This window comes from Thamnophis elegans, chromosome 2 (genome assembly GCF_009769535.1).
Source record: "Thamnophis elegans isolate rThaEle1 chromosome 2, rThaEle1.pri, whole genome shotgun sequence".
Classification (NCBI taxonomy): Eukaryota; Metazoa; Chordata; class Lepidosauria; order Squamata; family Colubridae; genus Thamnophis; species Thamnophis elegans.
In genome coordinates this window covers 83,713,650-83,739,491 of record NC_045542.1, presented here as the reverse complement: position 1 = coordinate 83,739,491, position 25,842 = coordinate 83,713,650, and the positions used below count along the sequence as shown (strand labels likewise).

Here is a 25,842-nt window from a genome sequence, read left to right as displayed (position 1 = left end):
ATGGCAACGCTTTACCAGTTGACAATTACTTTCTTCATAGTGAAATGCAGCAAATGATGATTGTGTTAAAATAAATGATTTAGGTTAGGCATAAAAATGCTAAAAGATTATTAAAGCAAGAACTACATTCTGTATCTGCTGAAGCTAGTATTCTGCTCAATATTAATGTTAACACATTATTTGAAAATAATTTTGCAGCAATTAAACCCTAAAATAAATGAAACGTTCCTCTATGTCCTATTTATTGAGTTGTATGTATGTATGTATGTATGTATGTATGTATGTATGTATGTATGTATGTATCTATCTATCTATCTATCTATCTATCTATCTATCTATGTATGTATGTATGTATGTATGTATCAGTGATGGCGAACCTTTTTCTAAAAGTGTGCCAAAATTGTGCATGTGTGCCCACACCCACAATTCAATGCGCGACCCCCTGCACATGTGCACTGCCCCCATGTGGGGGAGGAGGTTTTCCCTTCTCAGACTCCAGAGGCTTTCCTGAACCCTGGGGAGGGCGAAAACTGTATCCCCTGACCCCTCTAGAAGCTCTCCAGAAGCCGGAAATGAATTGTTTCTGAACTTCCGGTTGGCCAGATGGGACCATTTTTTGCCCTTCCCAGGGTGGGCCCAACTGGCCAACCAAAGGTTTGGAAATAATAATTTTGGGCTTCCAGAGGGCCTTCCGGGGGGGGGCATTTTAGCCCTCTCCAGGCTTCAGGAAAGCCTCTTGAGGCTGGGAGGGTGAAAAACAGGCCTAAAGGGCCAACTGGACATTTGGTAACAAACTTCTGGTTGGTCTGTTGGGCCTGTTTTTTGCCCTCTCTGAAAACGGCCTCCCCCGGCCCTCCAAAAAGCCAAAAACTAACTGGCCGGCGTGCGCATGCGCACCAGAGCTGACCGCTCTCATGCCAGCAAATAGGCTCTCATGCCACAGGTTCGCCATCACAGATATATAGGATGTTGTAAAATAGTAAAAACTTTTTATTTAAACTAGACTTGGTACAACATTGATAAATTACACATAGACTCAAATACTATCAGAACAGCCATCCATAGGAAGTTAGCAACCACCCCCTCCTGGGAAAATGAAATATTCTAGAAATATTAAAAAGGCAGAATATTGTATTTCCCTGGATGAGAAATGGAGAAACATGTTTTTTTAGGCAGGAAGCAGACACTCTTAATACCCACCCCCCTCCTCAATAGCCCACAAAGGATCTCAGCACTTAAAAGATAAAGAGATAGCTAGGTCTATTCATAAGCAAATGCCCTCACCCAAGATCCAACAAAGATAGGATTAGCCCTTTACCCATGTAGCAACAGAATTCACCACATGGCACCTGGGGAGATTATATCACTCAGCAAAATTCAACCAAGCTTGGCACTCAAGGCACTGCAAAGGTAGCCCTGCATGGCCCCATGGGAGTCTGACAACCAATCAGAATTCATTTCTTACATAGCAACAGGAAACTCTAAGGTGGGGCCCAAGAGAGCATCTCTCACCCATGTGCTTTTTTTTGTCCAGGACCCAAAAACTCATGTGGTCCTGTCTACCATTAAACCATCCTTCCAAGCAGTCTCCATGTTTCCAGTGTTTTTTTTTCCTACTTGGAACTGAACCCAGATGGATATTTCTTCCAACTATACGAAATGAAAATTTTGACCTTTTAATTACCACCTTACAGTTTATAGAAAAGGATTTTTAACACGGCATTGTATATATACATTACTTATTTACTGAAAGACATTAGGAGTGTGATAGAAGAATTAGCCTATAGAAATCTGCTTTCAATAAATCAAGACTAGTGCATTTATTATAGTTCCAGATCATTCAAGAGTTCTTGCATATAAGGAAATTTAAAATACAAACAGTAATGACGTCCATACATTTCAGAATTAATTGCACTAAACAGTGTATTATTCCACTAATAAGAAAGATCATAGCAAAATGATAGAAAATAGGCTTGTATAAAACATTCAAAAAGGTACCTTTGCTTTAAAAAAAAGCTCACTGGAATGAGCAAAATGTTTCCCCTCAAACCAGCCACATCCTCTAAAAGGTTTGGTGTGCTGTTTTGAAGGCTTTCTTCAGCTGTCTGCACATGTGCATGCATGCCCAACTGCTGTGCTTCACTGCAGTCGCAGCAGAAATATGATTTATGTATCCATATTTGCATGTGTGCATAAACATGTGAAGTAAAAAAAAAAACCTATAAAAGGTGCTGCACCATGTCTTCCAGAAGACTTTTGCTTTAACACTTTGAGGATATGCCCTTGCTTGTGCCAGCATGCTTGGCAAAGGACTAGTGTGCATTCTATTGCCTTGCCTAACCTCAACGGTGAACATACACTACATGCATTAGCTCCCATATTTAATTCTCATCACCTTCCAAGTATTATAAGAAAACACCACTATTGAAAATCTGGAAAGTAGCAATAAATAGCTGCATGAATCAAGATCTACTTCAAGATCAAGAGACTTCCAGAAAATGGTATTAGCAATATTATTTTGCTTAAATGTTAAAAAAGAAAATGAGCTCAGTCTTCTGATTAAATAAAATTATAATTAGAAACACTGTTGACTCTTTGGAAATGTTGTCTGAAGTTTTCATTTTCTTTTTTACAAGTCATAACACTCACATCAGTGGCCTACTCAACCAGCATTTCAACCTCACTTCTACTTTAAGGAAAATGCTCATAGATATTCATGTAGAACAATCCTTTTCTGCATGCATACACATCCTGCATGCTAAATAGGATGCATTTATCAAACTTGGAAAATTTTCTCCACTTGCTTTGCCCCCTACATCCTTGAGACATAACTCCCAAAATTAAAAGATTAAACACATATACAAAGCTTTCTTGTTTTCAAATATCCTACCCTACTGGCTAGCTTTGATGCAGCACCTAAGTTGATTGCTACAATGCTGCTGTTAGTTTTAATGTAAAATTTAGGAGGCCCTGGTCAAACTACACTTTACAATGAATCTCTAAGTAAACAGACGTTGATAGAATTTCAACCTAGTACACATATTTCTGAAAAATTAAAGCCATACTTAATTACAGATTGAATATGGCAGGTGCAAATTTTGGACACTCTTATAGGCAGTTATTTCTTTTATAGAAACAAAGAGTTTTCAAACTTTTCTAACAGCCAACTATTTTTGATTTTGGAACCATTTTTCCCACTTGCAGAATTCTTCTGATTCAGAAATATTATTAAATCTTGCATGTATTATATGTTTGAAATATCCCTATTCAGGCTTATGAGCTATAAAGTATATTCCAAATTCTTTATCTCTTTTCTGGAATTACTTTGTGGTTTATTTGGAAGTACACTTCCAATCACCCTCTTGCTAATATCCAACTTCTTTTCAGCTTTAATTTGTTCACTAACTAGGCAAGATGAGCTTCAAGACCAAGAACAGTATCTGTTAGAACTGGTCAATCAACTCAAATATCTCTGTAGATGATCTGCAAAAAAAAAAGAGCTGACATTGAAGTAGTCATTTGTTTGTATAGTTAAGATCTGCATGGAACAAGCTCCAGAGGAAAACCTTTAGCACCTCATCATAAACGTGATTGTGTAACAGAAAACCTAGATTAGTCTGAAGTATTCCGAAACAGAATTATTTTGGACTGATGGAAACTAACATTGAATGATTTGATTAGAACCACAAAATGTAGGAAGAAGGAGTGAAAAAAATAACAACTTGCCAAACATTTAGCAGAGGAATTCCTTTATACTTAGGGACTGGGAGCCAAAATTATAAAAATTATGTGGGTAAGAATGAATTTAACTAAATATCAAAATATCCTTGAAGCTGCATAGTGACAGAATTGACACTGAAAAGAGGTATGAGATGCTAACAATAAATAGGAAGTTTTGTGAATTTGGCAAAAAGATAACAGATATTTAAAAAGCAGAATTATTCAACATATATTTTAGTTCAGAATATTCTGAGAAGCGTGCATTTATTGCACCAGGAAATTGAGAGTTGATTGAAGAGGCAGGATTCCTGCTTGACATTACTGGACAGTAAGTAGGGAAATCTACTGCTATTTCTATGGCTATTTCTGCAATTCTTTGGAGGTGTAAATGCCTTGTAAAACCAAGAGACAACTTCATTCTTTCTCTTCCACCTGAGCAAACTTCTGTCAGACAGTACCCTTAGATCAGTGAAGCAGTTTGAGAGTTCTGAAGCGACGGTTTGAGAAACAAATTATTTTCTTTCCCCTGTTAAATGATGTTCTGGTTGAAACTCCAATTCAAATGGGACACAGTTCTTTAAACTATATTTTAAAGATAGTTTAAAAGAGAGTTCTTTAAACTTCCAAAGTGTCTCCGTATCCACTAGGATGTAACTAATTTTGAGACTCTGTTGATAATCCCAGCAATATGCTGATAAAATTGTTAAAACATGGAAGGCTTAAGAAGTTAAAAGACAAAACTGAGAATAAGGCAAATAAGAACATGACTGCTGATACCTAAGAAAAATGAGATACAAAGAGCTGATGGCCTGCCAAGAAGCACTGGACCAGATCCAAGGTCAAGCTAGCAGAAAAATAACCTTCTAAATTTTGCTTATCTGAAACATAAACTTTGCCAGAAATAATAAGGACATTCTTATTTTAGATGGATTCTATTACTGAACAATGCTATCCCCAAGAGGTTAGATGAAGTTAATTTGAGGAGGGGTGAATTTCTGAATTTCTTTCAGTTTGAGCATGTTGCATTATTTACAGTACAAGTCACTACTACCTCATGCTGTTGGAAGAAATGTCCATTTGGGTTCTGTTCCAAAGTAGGGGAAAAGACACTGGAAACATGGAAGCTGTTTGGAAAGATGTTTTTTAATGGTGGACAGGACCACATGGTTTCAGGTCTTGGGGGGAAAAGGGAAGAGATGCTGAGAGTGCCCTGGTTTTATGCCCTCTCTGGGCCCCACCTTAGAGCTTCCTGTTCCTTTGTAAGAAATGTATTCCGATAGGTGGTCAAACTCCCAGTGGACAGGGGTCTTAGCTAACTTTGCAGCTGCCTGTCTCCCAGGCTTGGTCGAGCCTTGCTGGTTGATGTAATCTTCCCAGGTGCCATGTGGTGAGGGCCATGTCTTAATTCCATTACCCAGAAGTTGAAGGGGGTAGATCTTGGTTATATAGAATGAGTGTTGGTCTTAACTGAGACAGGGTAGTGGAGATAGCATCCAGGAATGGGTTAACTCCATCTATTATCCAATTGGACTGAGTCAGCAATCTTTAATGTTACGCCTCCTCTGGTAGCTCCTCCCAGCTTTTGACAAAGGCATTGCTGCAGAGAGAAGTGTGATGTGAAGAAAGTCTCCTCTGGGACACAGGACCGGACCCAATCAGGGTGGGGCTGGATGCTATCTCCACCACCCTGAGAACGGGCATCTCAGGTAAGACCAATGCCCATTCTCCATAGTTGGTGGAGATAGCATCCAGGAATGGGACATACCAAAGCCTGGCCTGTCCTCAAGGGTGGGTTGTTGTCCGGACTGAAGTCCCCTGGCCTGTGTGAACCCGTTGCAAAACCCGCCTGCCAAAGGCAGTGTCCACCAATGCGTAGCTGTCCAATTTGCAATGGAGGATAAGGCGGAGAGGCCCAGGTGGCAGTCCAACCTCCTTTAGCAAGGCCTGTGTTGGCCACGGCGTGGACGCAGCAGTACTCCTTATGGAGTGAGCTGTAATATTTTGTGGTGGTAGAATGGATTGCACTTCGTAGGCTTTCGCTATGCAGACTCATATCCAATGACCCAGAGAAGGAGTTGCTTTGCCCACCATCGTGGCTGGATGAAAGGATATGAACAATGCCCCCATGCAACGTATCGAAGATGAATCGGCTCGGGGCAAAAGTTCGGAAGCACCAGCTCTTGAGCTCTGTAGAACCATGTGTTGACCTTCGGGACAAAAGAGGGATAGAGTCCAACACCACTCTATCCAAATGGAACACACAGAGGTCTTGCCATACCAACAGGGCTGCGAGTTCTGACACCCATCTGGCCGATGTGATGGCCACCAGGAAATGTGATAGCCACCAGGAATGCCACCTTCATGGAAAGGTAGCAGAGGCAGGTGGTACTCAGGGGTTCAAAGGGGGCCCTGGTGAGGGAATTCAGCCCTTTGGTCAAATCCCATGTTGGAAATCTGTGACAACCGAAGGCCTGAGGTTGGTAGCACCCTGCAGAACTGTCGGATCAAGAGATGCTGAGCCAGTGAGTCCAGAGAACCGCATGAGGGACCTGGAACGTGCGCCCCATTGGCGGTTGATATGAGCCTTTGTGGTCATGTAGTTCATGAAGGCCAGGATGCGTCTGTTGGCCACACAGTCCTGAATGTGGACAAGGGTCAGCCAGACCAACCAAAGTTCCAGCCAATTTGTTGTGGCTCAGGTCCGACTGGGACCACTGACCATGAGCCATTATTGACTGTAAATGAGCTCCCCAGCCGAAGAAGCTGACATCCATTGTCAGTGTCAGGTGATCCGGCTCCCTGAACAGTGAACCTCTGGAGATGGCCAGGGTCACCACCCCAGAGACCTGGTTACCTCTGGTGGTACCTGCACTATGATTGTCAAGCAACTCCTGCAAGCCCTCTGATGCGGGAGAAGAAACCATTGGAGGCATCTGCTGTGGAGCCGAGCCGATGGGACAATTGAGAAGCAGGACATCATCTTCCCCAGCAGGCGGGAGAGCAGAAGTAGCTAGACCTGCTGTACCGTCTTTACATGGTCCGTCAGGTATCAGAGACTAGCCTGATGCTCTTGGGACAGGTAGACCATGCCCTCTGCAGTGTCCTGCCCCTCTTTCTCCTGTGGAACTGGCTGGATCACTTGGAAGGTGCTGGATGGCTTGTTCCATGAGGAGCCTCTTTCCCCAATCATGAGGTATGGGGCATCTGATGAAAAACCTTGGGGGGGTAGTAGAGAAACTCTAGGGAAAGGCCGAATTTCACTGTTTCCCTGACCCAGGCATCCGTAGTTATCTCCATCCATCGGTTGGCAAAGGCGGCTAATCGGCCCTCTATGGGAAGATTCTCCAGGTGACCTCCCTCACCCCTGAAGGTTCTCTTGGGTGGGAAGCGCTGGCCACTCCTGCCTGCTCTGTCCTTCTGCTGACCCTGTCTGGAGGGGAGTTGTCATTCTGGACGGGGGAGGTTGAATCCCACGTCCATCCCTCAAAAAGGTGAGCATCGGTAATAAGGAGAAGGCGAGGCTTGGACCTTCAGTAAAGGTATGGCAGTATCTTACGTTTATCCTTAGATTCGACAAGATGGGGTTCCAAGGGAGCTCCAAATAGCCAATCCCCTGAAAAGGGGGCGGAGGATAGCCTCCACTTATTTCTGGTGTCTACCTGCCACTGTCTCAGCCAGAGGTGATGCTTGGTCACCACCGAGGATGCAATGGATTTCGATGCGAAACGAGCAGCGTTCAGGGATGCATCTGCAGAGAACTCCATTGCCGCCTTCAGCTTGTTAATGTTAATGAGGGAAATCTACTGTGCAATTGCTTCAACCAGAGCAAAGAAGGTCTGTTGAAGAAGGATGACACCGTGGAGGCTCTTACTGGCCATGCAGCAGCCTGATGGCTTTTGACTAAAGTTTGTTCAGACCTCTTGTCCTCCGGGCGGAGGGCTTCCTCAGGGGCCCTTGTCATGACTGAAGAGGATAGGGCTGCTACCAGGGCATCAACAGTTAGAACCTCTTGAACCTTGGCAAGATACGGGCCTATGTTATAGACCCTTTTGTCCAGACTGTTAGGAAAAGGACCTGACCCTGGGAAGGTCCACTGTCATTGAATGAAGTCCAGAAACAGTCTATGGGAAGGGACCATGATCCCAAGGTCCCTGCAATGTCCCCTTGTTGGGGGGGAGCTGAAGACCTTCGCTTGCTGTGGCTGCAAGGCCCCAAATGCCATCCGCCATAGCCAGGACATCTTGTGGCAAGGGATTTGCTCCCAAAATGCTTCTGCTGGCCTTTTCAAGAGGATTGAGCCCTGGGCGATGATGAGAGAAGAGAGCAAATGAGCGGCCTGTCCCCCGCTCAAGTTCTCACCTGACTCCGCAGTGTGAGGTGGCCGCCAATGTCTCAAAATAGTGCCCGCTATCTTCACTCCCTTCTCCTTTTAGGGGAAATATTCTGCCCTTTTAATATTTCCTAAAATATTTCCTTTTTCTAGGAGAGGGGTGGGTGCTAACTTCCTACAATGCCACAGTCAATTTTGTAAACACCATTGACATCACAGAAGATAAAACAATGCTGAGTCTTTCATTTGTGGGAAACATTTCTGGTTTTTTTTTTATTTTCCTTTAAAATATAAGAGATCATAAGCTACATACTTTAAGGCGTGCTTATGTTTTTTGTAAATAATTATTGTCATGGTTGTTATAACAATGCTCTCATTTTTAGTATCTGACTTTTACAAATATAAGTTTTTAAATACATAATCTTTCTTTGATTACTTGCAACTGTATTTGGCAGGCGTTCTATTTTAGGATTGTACTGAATTTCTTTGAATACATTCCTTTTGATATGCTATAAAGTAAGTTTCTGGGCCATGTGATAAAGAGAAACTAAGATATGTTAGCTTAAAAATAAATTTGCACACAAAGAGGGCAAACCCTCTTGACAATTAATCTTATGAAGAATTTGTAGATAAGAAACCAAGAATTGGTTAACCACTTGTACTAACACATAATGTGATTTACTTTATTTTGGCTTAGCATATGTATAAACTCAATCAACTGTACTTTAATCCAAAAACCTGATTAAGCAAACCATGGTTTAACACAATATGTGAACCAGGAAAGAAACAAAAAATCAGAACTCCTAATTATCTGATTATACTAGCAAATAGTAGCAGCTTTTTATAAAGTGAGATAAGAGCTTACTTACTTCTATAATTATTATAAATGGTATTTAAGTTACTATTTTAAAAGAATATTAACATGCTTAATCATTTTAGTTCTACTGACTTAACTAAAAATATTATCTGTATCTATAATCTTTTGATAAGATTATAGATAAGATTTTTAATTTAAAACACTATAGAAAAAATATTAATTTAAATCAAATATTTTTCTTCCTTTTAAAAACTGAATTACATATGTACATATCAATCACATTATTCCATTTTGGGATCAAGCAATATTATGCAAAGCTCCATTTTCATGTTGTTTTTTTGTAAAATAAGAAATAAATAGACTCCATTACTAATCTGAACCAAGAGACAATACTAAATTATTGGTATATTTTGCTGAATTGTTGGTATATTTTGCTGATAGGTCATAATAGCAATAGCAATAGCAGTTAGACTTATATACTGCTTAATAGGGCTTTCAGCCCTCCCTAAGTGGTTTACAGAGTCAGCATATTGTCCCCAACAATCCGGGTCCTCATTTTACCCACCTCGGAAGGATGGAAGGCTGAGTCAACCCTGAGCCGGTGAGATTTGAACAGCCAAACTGCTGAACTGCAGTCAGCTGAAGTAGCCTGCAGTGCTGCATTTAACCAGCACCTCGGCTCTATAAGCACAATCAAAGCCCAGTTTTACCCAGTATGCATCTTATTCTAGGTGTTTTACTCTAATCTAGAGACTACTTTGCAAGCAATATATTTTCACCCAAATACCAACAATTCAGCATTGCATGCACTGTACAAATACATGCATGCTTTATTCTATGTTATGGTCCTATGTTGGTCTATTACTGTGACATAAATTTGATTTTATAATCCATTATTTTCAATTAAATATTGTCTATGACATTCCCCAGAATTTTAAAAAATAGATTAAGTATAGAAACTTATTTTTCTCACCATAATTATATGTATTTAAGTGAATTATCAAGATTACTTATTTTTCCTTGTAAACACTGATTTCTTACATACCTGTGGGGTGGCAAAAACATAGAATCCTTCATAAGCACAGATCCAGAAAGCAGAATATACCAGCATCTTGCAATAGTATCAGAGCTAAAAAAGAAAAAAGAAAAACAAATACATAAAGTGCTTCTTCTATCAAGAACTCCCAATTAAAGCTCTTCAAGAATGTTTTCTTATTCACTATGTTATCTGTCCAAACATACATGTGCAGAAAAAAGGCTTTTGAATCCTGAATGAGTGATAAAACTTGTGAAACACATGAGTTCTGTTCCAGATCTTGAGTGTCAATCTGAATCGTGATAAAATTGGTATAAAAACCTGTTCCTGAGAGTGCAAGAAGTCCTAATCAAGTTGACATGTCTGGTCTAAGCATAGACCGAGCTGAAATTGGACCAGAGAGGGTGACAACAGGGCGTGGCCACAAAGTTGACAGCTCGGTCTCTAAGCAGAACAGATGAGACAACTCCTTCTTGCACTCTCCCAGAAGCACTCAGGAGAACGTGAAACACATGAGTTCTGTTCCAGATCTTGAGTGTCAATTATAAATTTAAGTTTGTGGATAGTCTAATTTCTTTGGATCTTTTATTTGGATAATAAATTGAAAAAGCATTACAAAGATATAAATATGATTCTTCTAATTCCAGTTATATGTTTTGTCTGACATTTTCATTTCAAGTAATGATTAAATGTACTTACCAAAATAAAACTTGATTTCCATCATATCTTTTATAACGTGCAGTGGAAGTCATAATTCTGAGAACAAAAATTTAAGCATCATCATATAACATTCACATCTTGCTAGAAATAATCATTTCTATGTCAGATTTTGTAATATTTCAATTTCTTAAAGGATCATGCAAAATATCTCATCTAGAAGAGAGAAGTCTCATTTTATACTTAAAGAATTATAACAATCCACCAAAAAGCAAATTCAAAAGTTCTATCTTTGTAGTGAGGCCTGAAGTACATTATAATTGCCCAGAAATAAGCCCCATTGATTGCAGAATCAGCTCCAGCTAATTTGTTACAGAACTGGGAGGAAGGGTTTTTATTTTGTTTTTAACTGCAAACTTCTCTGTCATTTAGTGCTTGTTGTATTCCATGATTTAGAAAATTCTCCAAAACTGAAAAATGGTAAATATTACATGTTTGTATTGTGTAATACTTAATTTTTTTCTCTTGTCCTAATATTTTAAAAGTAACCATTAAAATACATTACTTTGCATATCAAAATACCCATGCTATGAAAACCTAACTGTATAAGATGGACATTGTAACAGCATATTTAAACATCCCATTTTCATTTATTAGCCACCCTTACCTTAACTGATGCTCCCTGAGATGAGATAATGAATCCATTCCATGAAGATAGTAATAGATAGTATTTAATTCCTAAAAAAAACAATAACAACAGATTAATTTATGTAATTTTGAGCAAGAAATTGAATGTCAATCTATAAACACAAAAAGGTTAATACAGTTTTTCCTGGTACTGCCACAGCGGGCATATACCAGACTGACAAAAGTATCTTTTTCTGAAGATTTCCCATTCCTTCCTTTTTCTACAATTTCAGGATGTAGGCCCCCCAAAAAAACCTAATTTCCAATAATAAACTAAATATTAGTTTCTTAGTTCCACAGAATAATTGTGTTTGTAATTTAATAAGAGAGTAGCCCAAGTATTTTGTATCTTTTGCTTCTGGGAACAATGATGTGACATAAGATATTAAGAGTAAATCAGAATGAGTATATAATTTCAAAGCGGAACAACAGTTGCCATTGCGTCCTTCCTAGGGTTGAGAGAAAGCGACTGGCAACTGGCTTTGACTCCGAGGCAAGACTAGAACTCATGATTTCCCATTTTATAGCCTGATCTCTTAACCACTATACCAGATTGCTACATCAATCTTACAACTCAGAGCTAGTGTGGGTGTATTCTCTTGGCTCTGTTTTTCTCCAATCCAATGTTTGGTGCCATTGGGACAATCACCACCCAACCAATCGCAATGAAGTGTAATGGGGATGGCCTTGGATAAGTGCAAGTCATGGGTGCCTGGGTGATTAGGAGTGATTTCTTTTTCCTTTTTTTGAAAAGTTTTATTTTTATTTTTCCATAACCACTCTTATATCATTAATCTTACAGTGTATCATCTGGGTACAATCTTTGTGTCATCATATTTAACAGTTACATCATTTTTAATCTATTTTTATCTTCCATCTACATTTACATTACATTTCAATTGCCTTTTATTTCAACTCCTCCCCTATAATTCTGCGTTCTTTTCTAAATTATTCAATTTTCTGTTTCCCTTCAGGAGTGATTTCTGAAGGGGAGTGAGGTGGCATAATGTTCTTCTGCCACTTGGACAGAAGGGGACAATTACAGAATTTCAGGAGCTTCTGCTGCAGGAAATGGCAGTGCTGTCAGTTGCAGACAGTTTTGTTTTTCCTTTGACAATGGTTCAGTTATGATTGCCTTGGAAAAGGTAATCACTCCCACAGTGACGTAGTCACATTTTGGATGCTTGACAACTTGCTCACATATACAATGGTTGCAACATCTTGCAGCATTACATGATCGCAATTTGTGACCTGAGGTAGCCTTTGACAAACAAAGTTAATTGGGGAAGCCTGATTCACTTACTGGCTACATTAAACTACCACTTCACAACAGTGGTGGTTTGCTTAATGCCATGGTAAAAATGGTCATAAAATGGAGTCCAGTCACATGATGACCTGCTTAACAAATTGCATTGCTTAGTGACTGAAATCCCAGGCCTAATTGTGGCCATAAGTCAAGGACTATCTATATTGGTGGTGGACAGCAGCATGTTGAAAAAAATATCACTATCTCCCTTTTCAAATGAAAACATTCAAAGGCAAGAGCCATGCAAAAACCAGTCCCAGCAGAGATAGCAGAAAAATTCTTGCCGTCCCTTGGGGCAAAACCAGAAGAGCAACTCTCACGGTTTAAATCAATTTGCAGCCCTGTGCTTTTACAGATAGGTCTATTGAACTTTTGAAAGCGAAGATGTGATTAATAACAAGCTTAGTGATTTTCCAGGCACCTGGTATGCTTTGCAAAGAATGAGTCAGATATTATACAGGGAGGTGGACCAGGGGTTGGACCAGGACTCCTTGTTCCTATTTAACAGCTACATGTAGCTGCTGGGCAAATCAATACGGTCAAGAATCCAGAGTTTGCCGCTGTTACCCAGTTTTACATTCTAACCTCAGGCAAAATGATGATTCCCACTGTGGTGCTGTCGCAGTATCTGGAGACTTAGGGCCTGAAGAGGAAAGGCTTGATCCCAGCAAGATGAGAGTAGGTTTGGCTTCAAAAGCCATCCGGTTCCACAGAAAGAAGCATCATTAGTTTTGACAGGAACATACTCCCCTGTACGGAACCAACCCTTCACAATTTCATCACCGAGATCATGAATGAAGTATTGCAAACTATTTGTCTGCCAGAAGACAACGAAAGACATTGTTTTAGAACTACAACAACTGAGGACAAATTTTAGCTTCCTCATGAGGACACAGGGTCTAAAAATAGTTAGGGGACTTTTTTTTCTTTTTTGCTGCTGCTGCTGCTGCTATTTGAAAAATGTGTACATGAGCTTCCATTCAGGTATGTGAAACTGCGCCACAATCTTTTAAAACCCATTAAACTCTTACTCTAGAATTCTGGTGTTCAAATTAGACAAATTAGAGTTGTAACACTGCTTCCTCTTAAACAATAACAATGCAATACAAAGGAATTTTACACCAGTCAATGCAAGCAAGCAAGCTGTGTTGAATCAGAGACAGAATAAACTCTTACTGACCTTTTAACTTTACAACTTACAACATTATGTCAAACAAAAATTACCCAGTTAGTAATATAATCCTACGCTATCGAGATTATTATTTATATATTACGTATTATTTATTTTATTTTATTATTATTTCCTCTTTCTTTTTCTTTATTTTTATTAATTGGTTAGTCATACTACCATACAAAAAATAAAATTCTGCACAGGAGCTAACTCTAGATAAAGTAATAAAATAGAAATGTGGTAAATACAAAACTCAGATAAATATAACATCTGCTCACAATGTATACATTTGATCCCTGGAGGAAACAGGGCAATCTGCAGTTCAGATCCCAGTGGGCTGTTGTTCTTTCAAGTAGGGGTTTTATTTATTTTATCTTATTTTAATTATTTATCAAATTTAGAAACCACCCATCTCCCTCACTTTGTTTTTGTCTATTTGCTGTTATCCATCCTTTGAAGTATTTTAAATATCTAAGCTTAAAAGAGGCATGCAGTTGACAGTCAAACAAAACATGCACAATATCTTTGATAGCTGGGGTACCACATATACACATCTTCTCATGATAGCAGATGGTAGAAGTGCCCATATTTGGTGATGAAATCCAATAACTCAAATCATGTTCTAGCACAGGCCCTTCTTAAGAATTGTGTCAAACTCATTGCCAAGTTCTTTTCAAATTGTAAAACCATTTTGTTCTTAGCCAACCAATATAAAGATTTTTTTTTTAACAAATCAAACCATGTCAGTTTGGAACTGATGTCCAAGACTCTCTGCTTAAAATTTCCCTTGCCTGGGACACAGTTGAGAGTAAATACTGGATGGAAAACCCATGCTCAGGTTTGTCAATTTTGTCAACTCAACTACTTATTTCTTAGACTGATAACCCATCCACATCTATAGACCCTTGGTGGCTACCAAAATGTGGAAAAAGAAATATCTTTTACAAATGTTTAAATCCCATAAACTACAACTTATAAAACAACTGGAATCAAAATGAAAATTTGAAACTAATAACAATAAAATTTTATAATAGCAAGTTAAATGTAGGTTAGAACGTCCATCACTTGCTTCATGGAATATGACTCCAAAAGATCAGGAGAGTAGCGCTATCTGGAGTGCATGATGTTGTGTGTTTCAAAGAGACAGATGTGCTTTTGAGGTTTGTCCCTTAAAACTGCATTATATTTGAATAATACTTAGTAGAGGAAGGTTCCAATTCAATGAAGTCAAAATTATTGCTTACTAAATGTTGGTAAATAGGAAATATGGATAAAATGAAAAATTATAGATGGCTATAAGAAATGTAATTATGCAGTACAATAAACTAAACCAGAACATAATACCCAACTGAAGAGTCACTGCTCAAAATGCTATTTATCTATGCCATATATTAGCTGTCAAAGAGCTTATTAGCCCAAACATGATTTACTGTTCCAAGGGAAACTAGTTAAGCATCACATATTAGACCTCCTGGGATCTACTGTCAAAACATTCTTATCAACAATTATAGTTTATTGACTTACACGGTTATAGTTATTGAAATTGCAAACGTTTTCCTTAATGAATGCTTGAAGAGAAATCATACTGTTGATACCCTGCAACTTGAATGTAAGCTAAAAGACCTGCATCTACAATATTCCAGAAAAACTACAAATGTCTCAGATGCCAAAGAGCTGCGTATGCTCCATTACAAAACAAACTAGCAACCATACACTGTTAAGGACTGAGATAGTTAACTGATGGTAACCAGGTAACCATCCTTTAAGGATATCTCATTGTCATTAGAATCTGTGTTTGTATCTTGCTTGGTAAAGAAAAAGGCAAGTTATTGTGGCTGAGTGGAATACACCATCCTGGGATATGTACCTGACTCAGCATTAATTCTTAATTATTGACTGTAAAGAATGCAATTTTCACAACTTAATTTAGGCTTTGGAAAGCTATAAGCAAAAAGACCTGTCTTGGTTAGAGATAGTAGCAGTCTATTCCAAAGAACAGATGCCATAGTTTAAACATGTTTTCAAGTCTCAGTTCTCACATCACAAGAATGGCATAGCACCAGCAATATATTCTGCAAGGATCTCCTTGGCTGGGTTGACCCTGGGTGAGAATAGGCAGTCCTGCAGTACCCTGGTGCCCAATCGTACAAGGCTACATTACTCAGCTACAGCCACCGAACTGCACTTGGAAACCCATTAGTAACCAATGCAAAACTCTTTACGATGGATCTACTATCACAGTGAGTAGCACCAATCTACAAATTGTAACTGTACTTTCTGAGAGATATTTAACTTCTACACTACCCTCCTCATCTAAGCAACTCTGGAAAGTTTATAAACAATGATTTTAAATGAACCTCACCTAGTGTGCACGTTCATTGCATGGTGTAGGCTTTTCTTACAAATAGAACTGGCACTAAACTGGCATCCCCCCCCCTCCCAAAGTAATGTATCATTCAGGCAACAATTTTTTTAAAATAAACTTTAGAATTATTTGACTGTCTGATGCCTAACTGTTAATATGTAAATGACAGTTGCTGAGCAATGTAAAATTCATTCCCAAAATCCACTAGTTTTGATTGCTCTATAGGAAAATAAATGTGAATAAGAATAGAACAACCAAGACTACACGTCTAGACTCAAAGCAAGCTTTTTAGGCTTGCCTGGCCACTTCCTTCCTGATCAAAATACAGCAACGATATCTAAATTAGGCCAGCATGTCGCTATACAAAAGTCCTATTTTTGTTTTCATTTTTTAACCATGAGTTCCACAAACCCTACTTTTAAACTATTTAATATGTCTACCTTATTTTTTAAAAAAATTCCTTTTCATTATCTCCATATTATCTTTCACAGAACATATCACCATTGTTAGTCTAAAACACAATAGGGCTTTTCTTCAGAACTCTTTTTGATCATCTTATTTTCTGGTGTCTTTTGGTCTTTCCTTGAAAAAGCATTCTAATCCACCTTTCCCCTTCAAATTCTATTCTATTTTGCCCATTGCCTAAACACCTTTTAAGTATTTTACCTCAAGATTCCTAAACTTCTAGCTTTTCTACCCCTACTGATCTCTTCAAAACCCTTATTCATAACCTATGAGACTTTTCAGTCTGAGCATAAAAGCTATTCCTTTTTATTGCAGAAATAGACAATCACCTTTAAGCCAATTAATATTCCATGTTACAACAATGTGGTAACTCGTGCAATATAAACTAGTTAATAGCTAACACGGGACCACTGCATCCAACGGTTCTGTTTAAAAAGCGACACCGATCTCTGAATAGATTTTTCTAGTTAGGCATACATTTTTCACTCTTCCAAAATGCTCCCTATATTTATTATTTTATAAACAATATAATATAATTATCACATTATTTTCTCTTGTGCTTATTGTGAATGGGGCCCTGCTAATATGTATACAGGTAATCCCTGACTTACAACAGTTCATTTAGTGACTCTCCAAAGTTACAATGACACCGAAAAATGTAAATTAATTCACACTTAGAACCACTGCAGCATCTCCACGGTCATGTGATCTAAATTAAGATGCTTGGCAACTGACTCATAGTTATGATAGTTGCAGTGACCCCAAGGTCATGTGTTCACCTTTTGCGACCAGCTGACAAGCAAAGTCAATAGGGAAGACAGATTGTCTTAACAGCCATGTTACTAACTTAACAACTGCAGTGATTCAGTTAACAACTGTGCCAAGAAAGGTCGTAAAATGGGGCAAAACTCACCTAACAGCTGTCCCACTTAGCAACAGAAATTTTGGGTTCAGTTGTGGTCATAAGTCAAGGACTACTTGTACTACTGAATATAAGTTAGTGCTTACTCATGGCTCATTTCTATTAAACGACATCACAGGCAATAAATGTTACTTTTATAATGAAGATGCATTTCCATACAAGTAACTGTTCGAAGTATTGATACTTCACCCAGATACTGTTTCTTTAAAGTTTCTCCACACACACACCCTAAAAACCAGCATCATAAGATTTCCTACAGAAAGAAAGCAATGCCACTCTACTTCTTTGTCAAATTTTGGGTTCCCCTACAATTACAGATCTTACTTGAGCCTCTCATTTGGCAAACAGAGAAGAAAAACCAGTCATTTCTGCCAGTACCAAAATTCATGGATGCCTGGTCATGCTTGCTCATGTTTCATAAATGCTTTTTATAGCAGAACTGTAAGGTTTTTTTTTTACTTTTCAACATTCAAATAAATTTATCATTCCTGGCATAGCTATTATATAACTATTTTGAAAACATCCAATACAAAATTGCTCTACAATTGTGTAAGAATATTTGCATTGTATAACAGCACAAGAAATATAATCCACAATGTCTTTAAATAATTTTTTTTTAACCTGATACAAAAAAAAGACACTTCCTGTTAGAAGGAACTGCAGATTAGTGGGCCATCTAGTGGCAAAGCCTTGTAACTCCATTCAAAGCTGACATTCTAAAGAATGAAATACACAAATGTGGGAGGGAGGGGGAGAGGGAGGGAGGGAAAGAGAGAAAGAGAAAAAGAGAGAGAGAGAGAGAGAAAGAGAGAGCTATGTTGTAACTTATATAAGATTATCTTTACCATAGTTAAGGAAAAGTATGATGGACTTTATCAAGAAACATAAAACAAACATGTATACTGCATTTTTAAAATTTATTTTGGTCTTTTAACCCTTGTCAGGACTAAAAATTATTAAATAAATAAACATAGTGGATCACTTAAAGCTAACCTACTTTACAACTTCATTTTTAATAAGTCACTGGTGTAATTGATATTATAGTCTTATGTGCTAAGCACCCTGTGTTTACATGAAAATAAATCTGAGTGGGATTTAATGAAGTGTAACACTGCATTGCTAATCTTAAAAGTGTAAATATCTAGTGGAGAAGATGTAATCTTCCACAAACACACTATACAATTAATGCTAGATGCACAAGAATTTACATTTTAGCTGATTAAGCCAAAATATGTAACCACAGAGTCCATTTTCCAAGCAAGTCAAGCAACATCTTCCTACCAGCCTATATTTTATTTATTTATATATTTAAGAATATGTATATGGCCACCCAATTCAGTGACTCCAAGCAGCTTAAAAATATTTACATAAATTTCAAATAGGCATTTACATTTGGTTTATATATAAACTTTTTCCTGATGTAAAATATTAACAACTTCCAGGTTCAGATTCAGTGTAACATCTCTCCTAAGCATCCAAGAATAAAATAAGAGAACACCTTAGATATCACTCTACGTTCATAGACAAGATTGGATCATAAGTCAAGGACTTATGATGTACCAAATTCAAACAAAATAATAAATCATATTTACATTATGTGGCAACAGTTCTAGATTTATATAATCTAGAAATAATAAATCAGTATGTATGTATGTATGTGTGTGTGTGTGTGTGTGTGTGTGTGTATGTATTTATGTATGTATGTATGTATGTATGTATGTATGTATGTATGTATGTATATGCTGGTCTTGTTGTATTCGGGTCTTTTCTCATGTAAGATTGAGATTTTCTTGGCAGTGTTTCGATGTGGGAATGAAGTCGAAAACACCAGCCTGAAGATGGCAAGTAGGACCTCACCGAAACGTTTCCAAGACAATCTCAATCTTACACGGGAAAAGACCCGAATACAACAAGACCTCTGTGTGTGTGTGTGTGTGTGTGTGTGTGTGTGTGTGTGTGTTTGTAGATTTTCACGGGTGTAGGTATGCTAGTCTTGTTGTATTCGTGTCTTCGTGTATTCGTGTAAGATTGTAAAAAAGATTGTATTTTAAATATTTCTCCAATCAGTTGCTCTAAATTATTTCGTATCTTGCCCGAGTGTTCTTCTTTCCCCAGCTAAACCAGTTTTGCTTCAAAAGTGTAATAATTTATTGTGAGACCTAATTAAAAGATAGGATTTCTTAATTAACTATTTACATCCCTTCAAATATATTCAAATAGGAAAAGGAAAAGCAGGACGATGGTTTGGGTGAAGATTTTCAGGGAAGTAATCAAGTCCAGCAATCTTGCCGTGGAATATCCTTTCTTTCCTTCTTTTTTCTTTTCTTTACCATTACCAGCCTTATAGACTTCTCTAAGATAGGTTCAACATTTGTATCAGATCATTTGTGCTTTGAGTAAGAGCCTGAATTGATTTATTATAAAATCCATTTGTTTGTTTTCTTGGCCACCCATGGTATTCTCAGGTGTCTTCTCCATCTCCAAATTTCAAAACTATCAATATTCTTCTTTCTTTTTTTCACTTTTATAGTCACAGGGAAAACCACTCTCTGAATGTTTCTAATAATTGTAGATATAAGCACATCATGACATCTTAATTTCTTTTCCAAGGTCTTCGTTGATAATTTATCGAGTGCTGGTATATTGCATATTTTAATCTTTTTTTTTATTTGAGACAGAGGGTGGTTTATAAATGGGAATGAATGAATGAATGAATGAATGAATACAAAGATTTTACCAACAGTGTTAGCAAATGGATTATAGCAAATGATATTGTTCATTATTAAGAAGATCAAGCATGGTTTATAAAAACTAGGCGAGCAGCAGATACTAGTTAATCATAGATCTAATAATATTGATTAAATGTCAATTTATAATTATATTATTAAAGATGAAAAGGTTTTGGGAAAATATATAAACAATATACTAAATATATTTGGAATTCCTTTGGAATTCATAAAATGGATTAAAATACTATATAAGCCACCCATATCCAAAGTGAAGGTTAATTGCATGTTTTCTTCTACTTTCCTACTATTTAGAGAAACTAGAAAAGGATGCTGCTGATTATGTCACCCTTGATTTATTTAATATCTGCGTGGAATTCCTGGCTTGCATTATTAGTCAAGATATGGAGATCTACAGAGTAGTACACAACTGGCAGTTTCTCCATTAACTTTGCTTGTTGGAAGCCAGCAAGAAGTCTCAAGTTCTTGGTCAAGTAAGATCCATATGAATGACACACATTCCTTGGCAATGGATACTGTCACAATTGACATTGCTAAAGAATGCACTCACTTTACACCCATATTATTTAGTGATGGTAATTCCAGTCCCAACTACAATTGTTAAGCAAGGACTACCTGAATCATACCACCTGTGTTATTGTATGGCATTGTTCCAAAAGGTAGTGAATTCAATGTTAAATACAATCCTATCCTGAGAAAGACTCAATATCTCTTATCTTGACATCTATTCCAGAAATTTGCAAGATCAAACCAGCTGCAAACACAGTTAAAATACCTTACAACTGGCAATGAATGAAGAGTTAAGATAAAGTGCACTATAAGCAAAAAGGAAATGAAATCTCAATAATTACTACAAGAAAAAAAATAAGATCAATAACGAAATGCATAAATTTTGAGATATGAATTACAGGATGGACCGTTGAAAGAACTTTAACTGTTAATCCCACCCCCCCCCCAAAGTAGCAGATGATGTGAAGCAAAAGCTTGCCAGGTGTTCAGGGTATAAGAACACATCTGTTTCCAATGTTTACTAACATACGGACAGAACCAACAATTTTCAAACTGTCAAAGACTCAAACATTGCAGCATTTAGGTCATGAGACTAAATATGAATGAGTGCCTGGCAGTTCCCTAAAAAATAAGTAACCACCTTAATTTGGCACAAAAATTGCCATCACCAATGAAATGTGTCCAATTTCTCACTGAATTTCAGTGGAACAATGTTATATGGGGATGGGATGGGTCATTTTAAACTTTTAAAGAATGAAAAAAGACAGTTTGCCTGCCAGAAGCCTTTGGTGCTTAATCTAAATTCAACTCAAAAGGGAAAAAAATGGGAATAGTAGTGGTTTTTACTGAGAAGTCAAAAGATCATTTATGTGACATCAAAAAGCCTGTGTTAAGTCCACAGTTAAGTAATTTTTATGTTTTAAATAGCTTTTTGTTCCTGAAGAACCATATTATTTAGTTCTCTATGCCAGTGTTTTTCAACCACTGTGCCGCGGCACACTAGTGTGCCGTGACATAGTGTAAGGTGTGCCGTGGGAAAATTACTTTATATATAGTCAATATAGGCACAGAGTTAAAAAATTTTAACATTTTCTAATGGTGGTGTGCCTCGTGATTTTTTTCATGAAAAAAGTGTGCCTTTGCACAAAAAAGGTTGAAAAACACTGCTTTATGCCATGGTGAGCAGTGATACGCAGGACTCTGAAGATAGCAACAGCAATAGCACTTAGACTTATATACCGCTTTAAGTGGGTTACATCCCTCTCTAAGTAGTTTACCGAGTTAACACATTGCCCCCAATAATTTGGGTCCTCATTTTATCCACCTTAGAAGGATGGAAGGCTGAGTCAACCTTGAGCCTGGTGAGATTCGATCTGCCAAATTGCAGGCAGCCAGCAGGCAGCAGGAATAGTCTGCAGTACTGCACCCTAACCACTGCACCACCGTAGCTCATTTTCTTGGTCTGATGTTAGTTGAGATTATGTTAGACTTTAATTTTAAAAAGATGGTTTATTTAAGTGGGGTAAGGACCTCCACCAATAATTAAAGACTTGAAGAGGGCATTACACTGTATATAATGCATCTGATTTATCTGACTGTTGGGGATTTCAAATTGTCAAAGATGCCAGCACTGCAGCCTCTGAAGTCGGAGGACTAGATACAAATGAGTCTGACTATTCCCTATAACGCTTTTAATAGCCCCAAAATGCTTTACTTTATGGTAAGGTTACAGTAAAATAATCTTGCACATCTGAAAGCATTTCTACCACTACTCCTTATATTCTTATTGCTTTTTATTGTTTTTATATTGTAAAATATAGATTGCATATTTTACATTTTATATAAAATGTATTTTATAGATTTTATTGTTTATCTTGTAAGGTGCCTGGCATCAGTCATTTTTCATAAATAAATAATCCAGAGAACTGGGTAGGGTCAATTCTGGGGTGTTTACTGAAATTACTTTCCTGTTATGGATCCAGATTTGATCAGACTACTGTCCAACACTTCAGCATTTCCCCTTGTCACTCAAGGTTATTCTCACATCCCATTACACATATGTCAGGCTAAGCACAAGAACAATGTGGAACAATTCAGCTTGAGTTCGGTTTTTTACTTGCTTACTTATGACAGGCAGAATCTTACCAGGCCAAACAGCAAGGTTACAACTCCCAGCATAACGGATATTCCTCGGAAATTCTAGGGAGTGGTTGTTCTTATTCTCTCCCTCTGTCTCCTATCCAGCTCTGGGGTGTGCTGCCTTTTGTCTCCCTTCCCTTTGTGGAATGTGCTCCCTCCTTCCTGGGAAACTGACATTGTAGTTTTCCCTCTGTGGGAGCTATCTTTCACATATATGTGTAAGTCTGCGTCACCAAAAAAAGGGGGGAGAGGGACTAAATGACAAAAACTTAATGAAGAAAAAAATTAAATACTGCCACTTTTGTAAGTTTATTTGAAATAGAAATAATTAATAAATGAAATAGGCAAATATTACTTGGAATGAACTATTTTGTTAACATATATTTTCTTTCACAAATAATCAATAATCAGACATCTCTGCCAATGGACAAATTTCTTAAAACTGTCACAAAAGTATTCCACACTGTCTTTTCAATCAAGTAATGTTACAGCAACATTTCTTCTATTTAACTCTATTTAAACTTTGTTCCAAAGTGTAAGTATTGCAAATGTAGTTGCAATGCTGCCAGATTCAAGAAAATCCATGTGAATAACACTGTAACCAAAATCTTCCTACTGGAGCCAGTATTCTTTTTTAATGGTATCCCATGGACTTCCTTTCTGAGCCACAATGATGAGTCCATGTTTTGTCATCTGTCCTTACCTTCATTCTCATAGAGGAGTGGTTCCCAAACTTGGCAACTTTAAGACTTGTGGACTTCAACTCCCAGAGTTCTCCAGCCAGAAGAGCTAGCTGGAGAATTCTGGGAGTTGAAGTCCACAAGTCTTAAAGTTGCCAAGTTTGGGAACCACTGTCATAGAGCCAAAAAAAAAAAAAAAACTGCAGAAAAATTTCTTACATTTTTAACTCTGCCATCAACAAATAAGTAACCCGTGTTGTACAAAGCTTATGATATTGAAAAACAACAACTGACACAAATATTCTCCTGTATCACTAATTGACCCATACGTTACTGTGAAATATTCAGCTTGCCAGCAAGTTCCCTTTGAATGATCTGCCAATTGTCCTTAATTAATTCATTAACCTTTCTCATGTGAAACCTATAAACATTCAAATTAAATTTCATTTATTTTGGTTTGTTAGTTGCGTCACTTATTTTGGCAGTCCTATTTATTATTGAGTTGATATCTTCCCTTGAGGATGGCAGTGAGTTGCAATATGAAGATAAGTTGCTTCTTTTTTTATTTGGTGTAGTTTAGATGTCCAACACTGGCACTCTTGGATGTTCTACTGAAATGTAGTAAATATTGAATGTTGCATATTACATTCCAATGAACAACACTAATGAAGAACCATAAAGTTTTGAATTTTCAGAAAAATTGTGCAAACTATAAAACAAATGTGATTTTTGTGGGGGGGGGGGACATGTTCTGCTATGTGTCAAAATGGCAGAGGGAAAAAAGAGGAGAGTATAGAAAAAGTAACTGGAGATCCAATAATGAATTACCACATTTTTCAGAGTATAAGACACACACCTTTTTTCCTCAAAAAGAGGCTGAAAGTCTGGGTGCATCTTATACATCGAATACAGCATTTTTTGCCTCACAAAGCCACGCCCCTTCACCAAAATCGCCTTGCATACCCTTATGGAGGCTTTCAGAGAGCTCCTGGGGGCCAGGGAGGGCAGAAATGAGCAAAAAAATCCCCCCCAGCCCCCAGCAGCACTCTATAAGCCTCCATAAGGCTATTCATGCCTTTTATTTGAAGAAAAAATGGGCCCATTTTCGCGAAAAATGGGCCGTTTTTGGGAGGTTTGCAGAGTGCAAAAACTTTTTTCCCCCTTTTGGAAAACTCTAACTGATTGATGAGAATTACATTCTCACCAATTGAGTGAATAGATAAAATAAACTTAAAGACATCTGTTTCAAATACTTTGTGTAAGTATGAGATTGAGTGAATCAGTGAAGACTAAAAGTTTTTATTATATATGATTTTATTGTTAGTACTATTCATGGTTGTCCCAAAAGCACTTTTCCCAGAGGTAACTAGACTTTCTGGTTTTTTTCTTTGAAGATGTTCTGCTTCTCATCCAAGAAGCTTAAAGAGTTGAAGAAATTTCTTGGATGAGAAGCAAAACATCTTCAACAACAACAAAAATTAGAAAGTCCAGTTGCCTCTGGAAAAAAACTCCCTTGGTATATTCATTCAGCAATTGTTCAAAATTACAAACAGTGCTGAACAAATGGTACTTGTTACAAGTCCTCATAGTGATCGTGATCCCAGCACTCAGTATCTGGCTCAGTTATAATGTCTTCAATTACTGAGTATTGATATTTTACAAAGTTCTCCAGTTCCTTTTGAGCTTTTTTAGTGTTATTTCATATTAACATGTCTATATTTTTAATTCATTTTCTGCCCATCTGAATTTGGAAAGCCTATAAGCATTTTATGTGATCATTCGGGAACACTTTTCCAACACTCTATAAACAAACCAATAAATCCATACTTTTTGCATAAACTGCAATGCATCATATTTACTACATAATCATGTCGTCCTGTTTTATAATCTGCCCAGGAAATTTCATTAAAGGTTCTGATTATATGGTCAACATCCCATATTTCTTTTTATCTACTTTACATCTGTTGTTTTTCCAGTTTTTTAAATTTTTATTTTTATGTCATTTGTTGTTAGTGCTCATCTGTGGTCTGCAAATATAAAATCTTCCATTTCCTTTCTGATGAATCTAATCTGAAAGCATTCTCAGTTTTGTTATTATTCACTGTGCCTTCAATTTATTTTAGATATACAGATTTGCCTTTTCAATTTTGCATTTGCCACTGTAACTGTTCAGCTTTATATGTCAACTTTGATTCTGTGACATACAAAAGGCTTTCTTTGCAAATATTTATTAACCTTGTCTCTTTTCTTGCTTTTACGTAATCACTTGCACCTCTGATTTTATCCCCAT

The 25,842-nt window shown here is 37.5% G+C and overlaps 1 protein-coding gene across 5 annotated transcripts in view; it reads right to left on the bottom strand.

Moving 5' to 3' along the window:
* The window catches only part of RAPGEF6 (Rap guanine nucleotide exchange factor 6), a 148,578-nt gene that overhangs the window by 100,567 nt on the left and 22,169 nt on the right, over positions 1-25,842 (bottom strand). For all 5 annotated transcript variants that reach the window (XM_032212374.1, XM_032212377.1, XM_032212375.1 and 2 more), the window contains exons 2-4: positions 11,228-11,298; positions 10,603-10,659; positions 9,913-9,996 (exon numbers count right to left, since the gene is read on the bottom strand). In XM_032212374.1, coding sequence (XP_032068265.1) covers positions 9,913-9,996; positions 10,603-10,659; positions 11,228-11,298 — 212 coding nt within the window. The remainder of the gene's footprint in view (positions 1-9,912; positions 9,997-10,602; positions 10,660-11,227; positions 11,299-25,842) is intronic.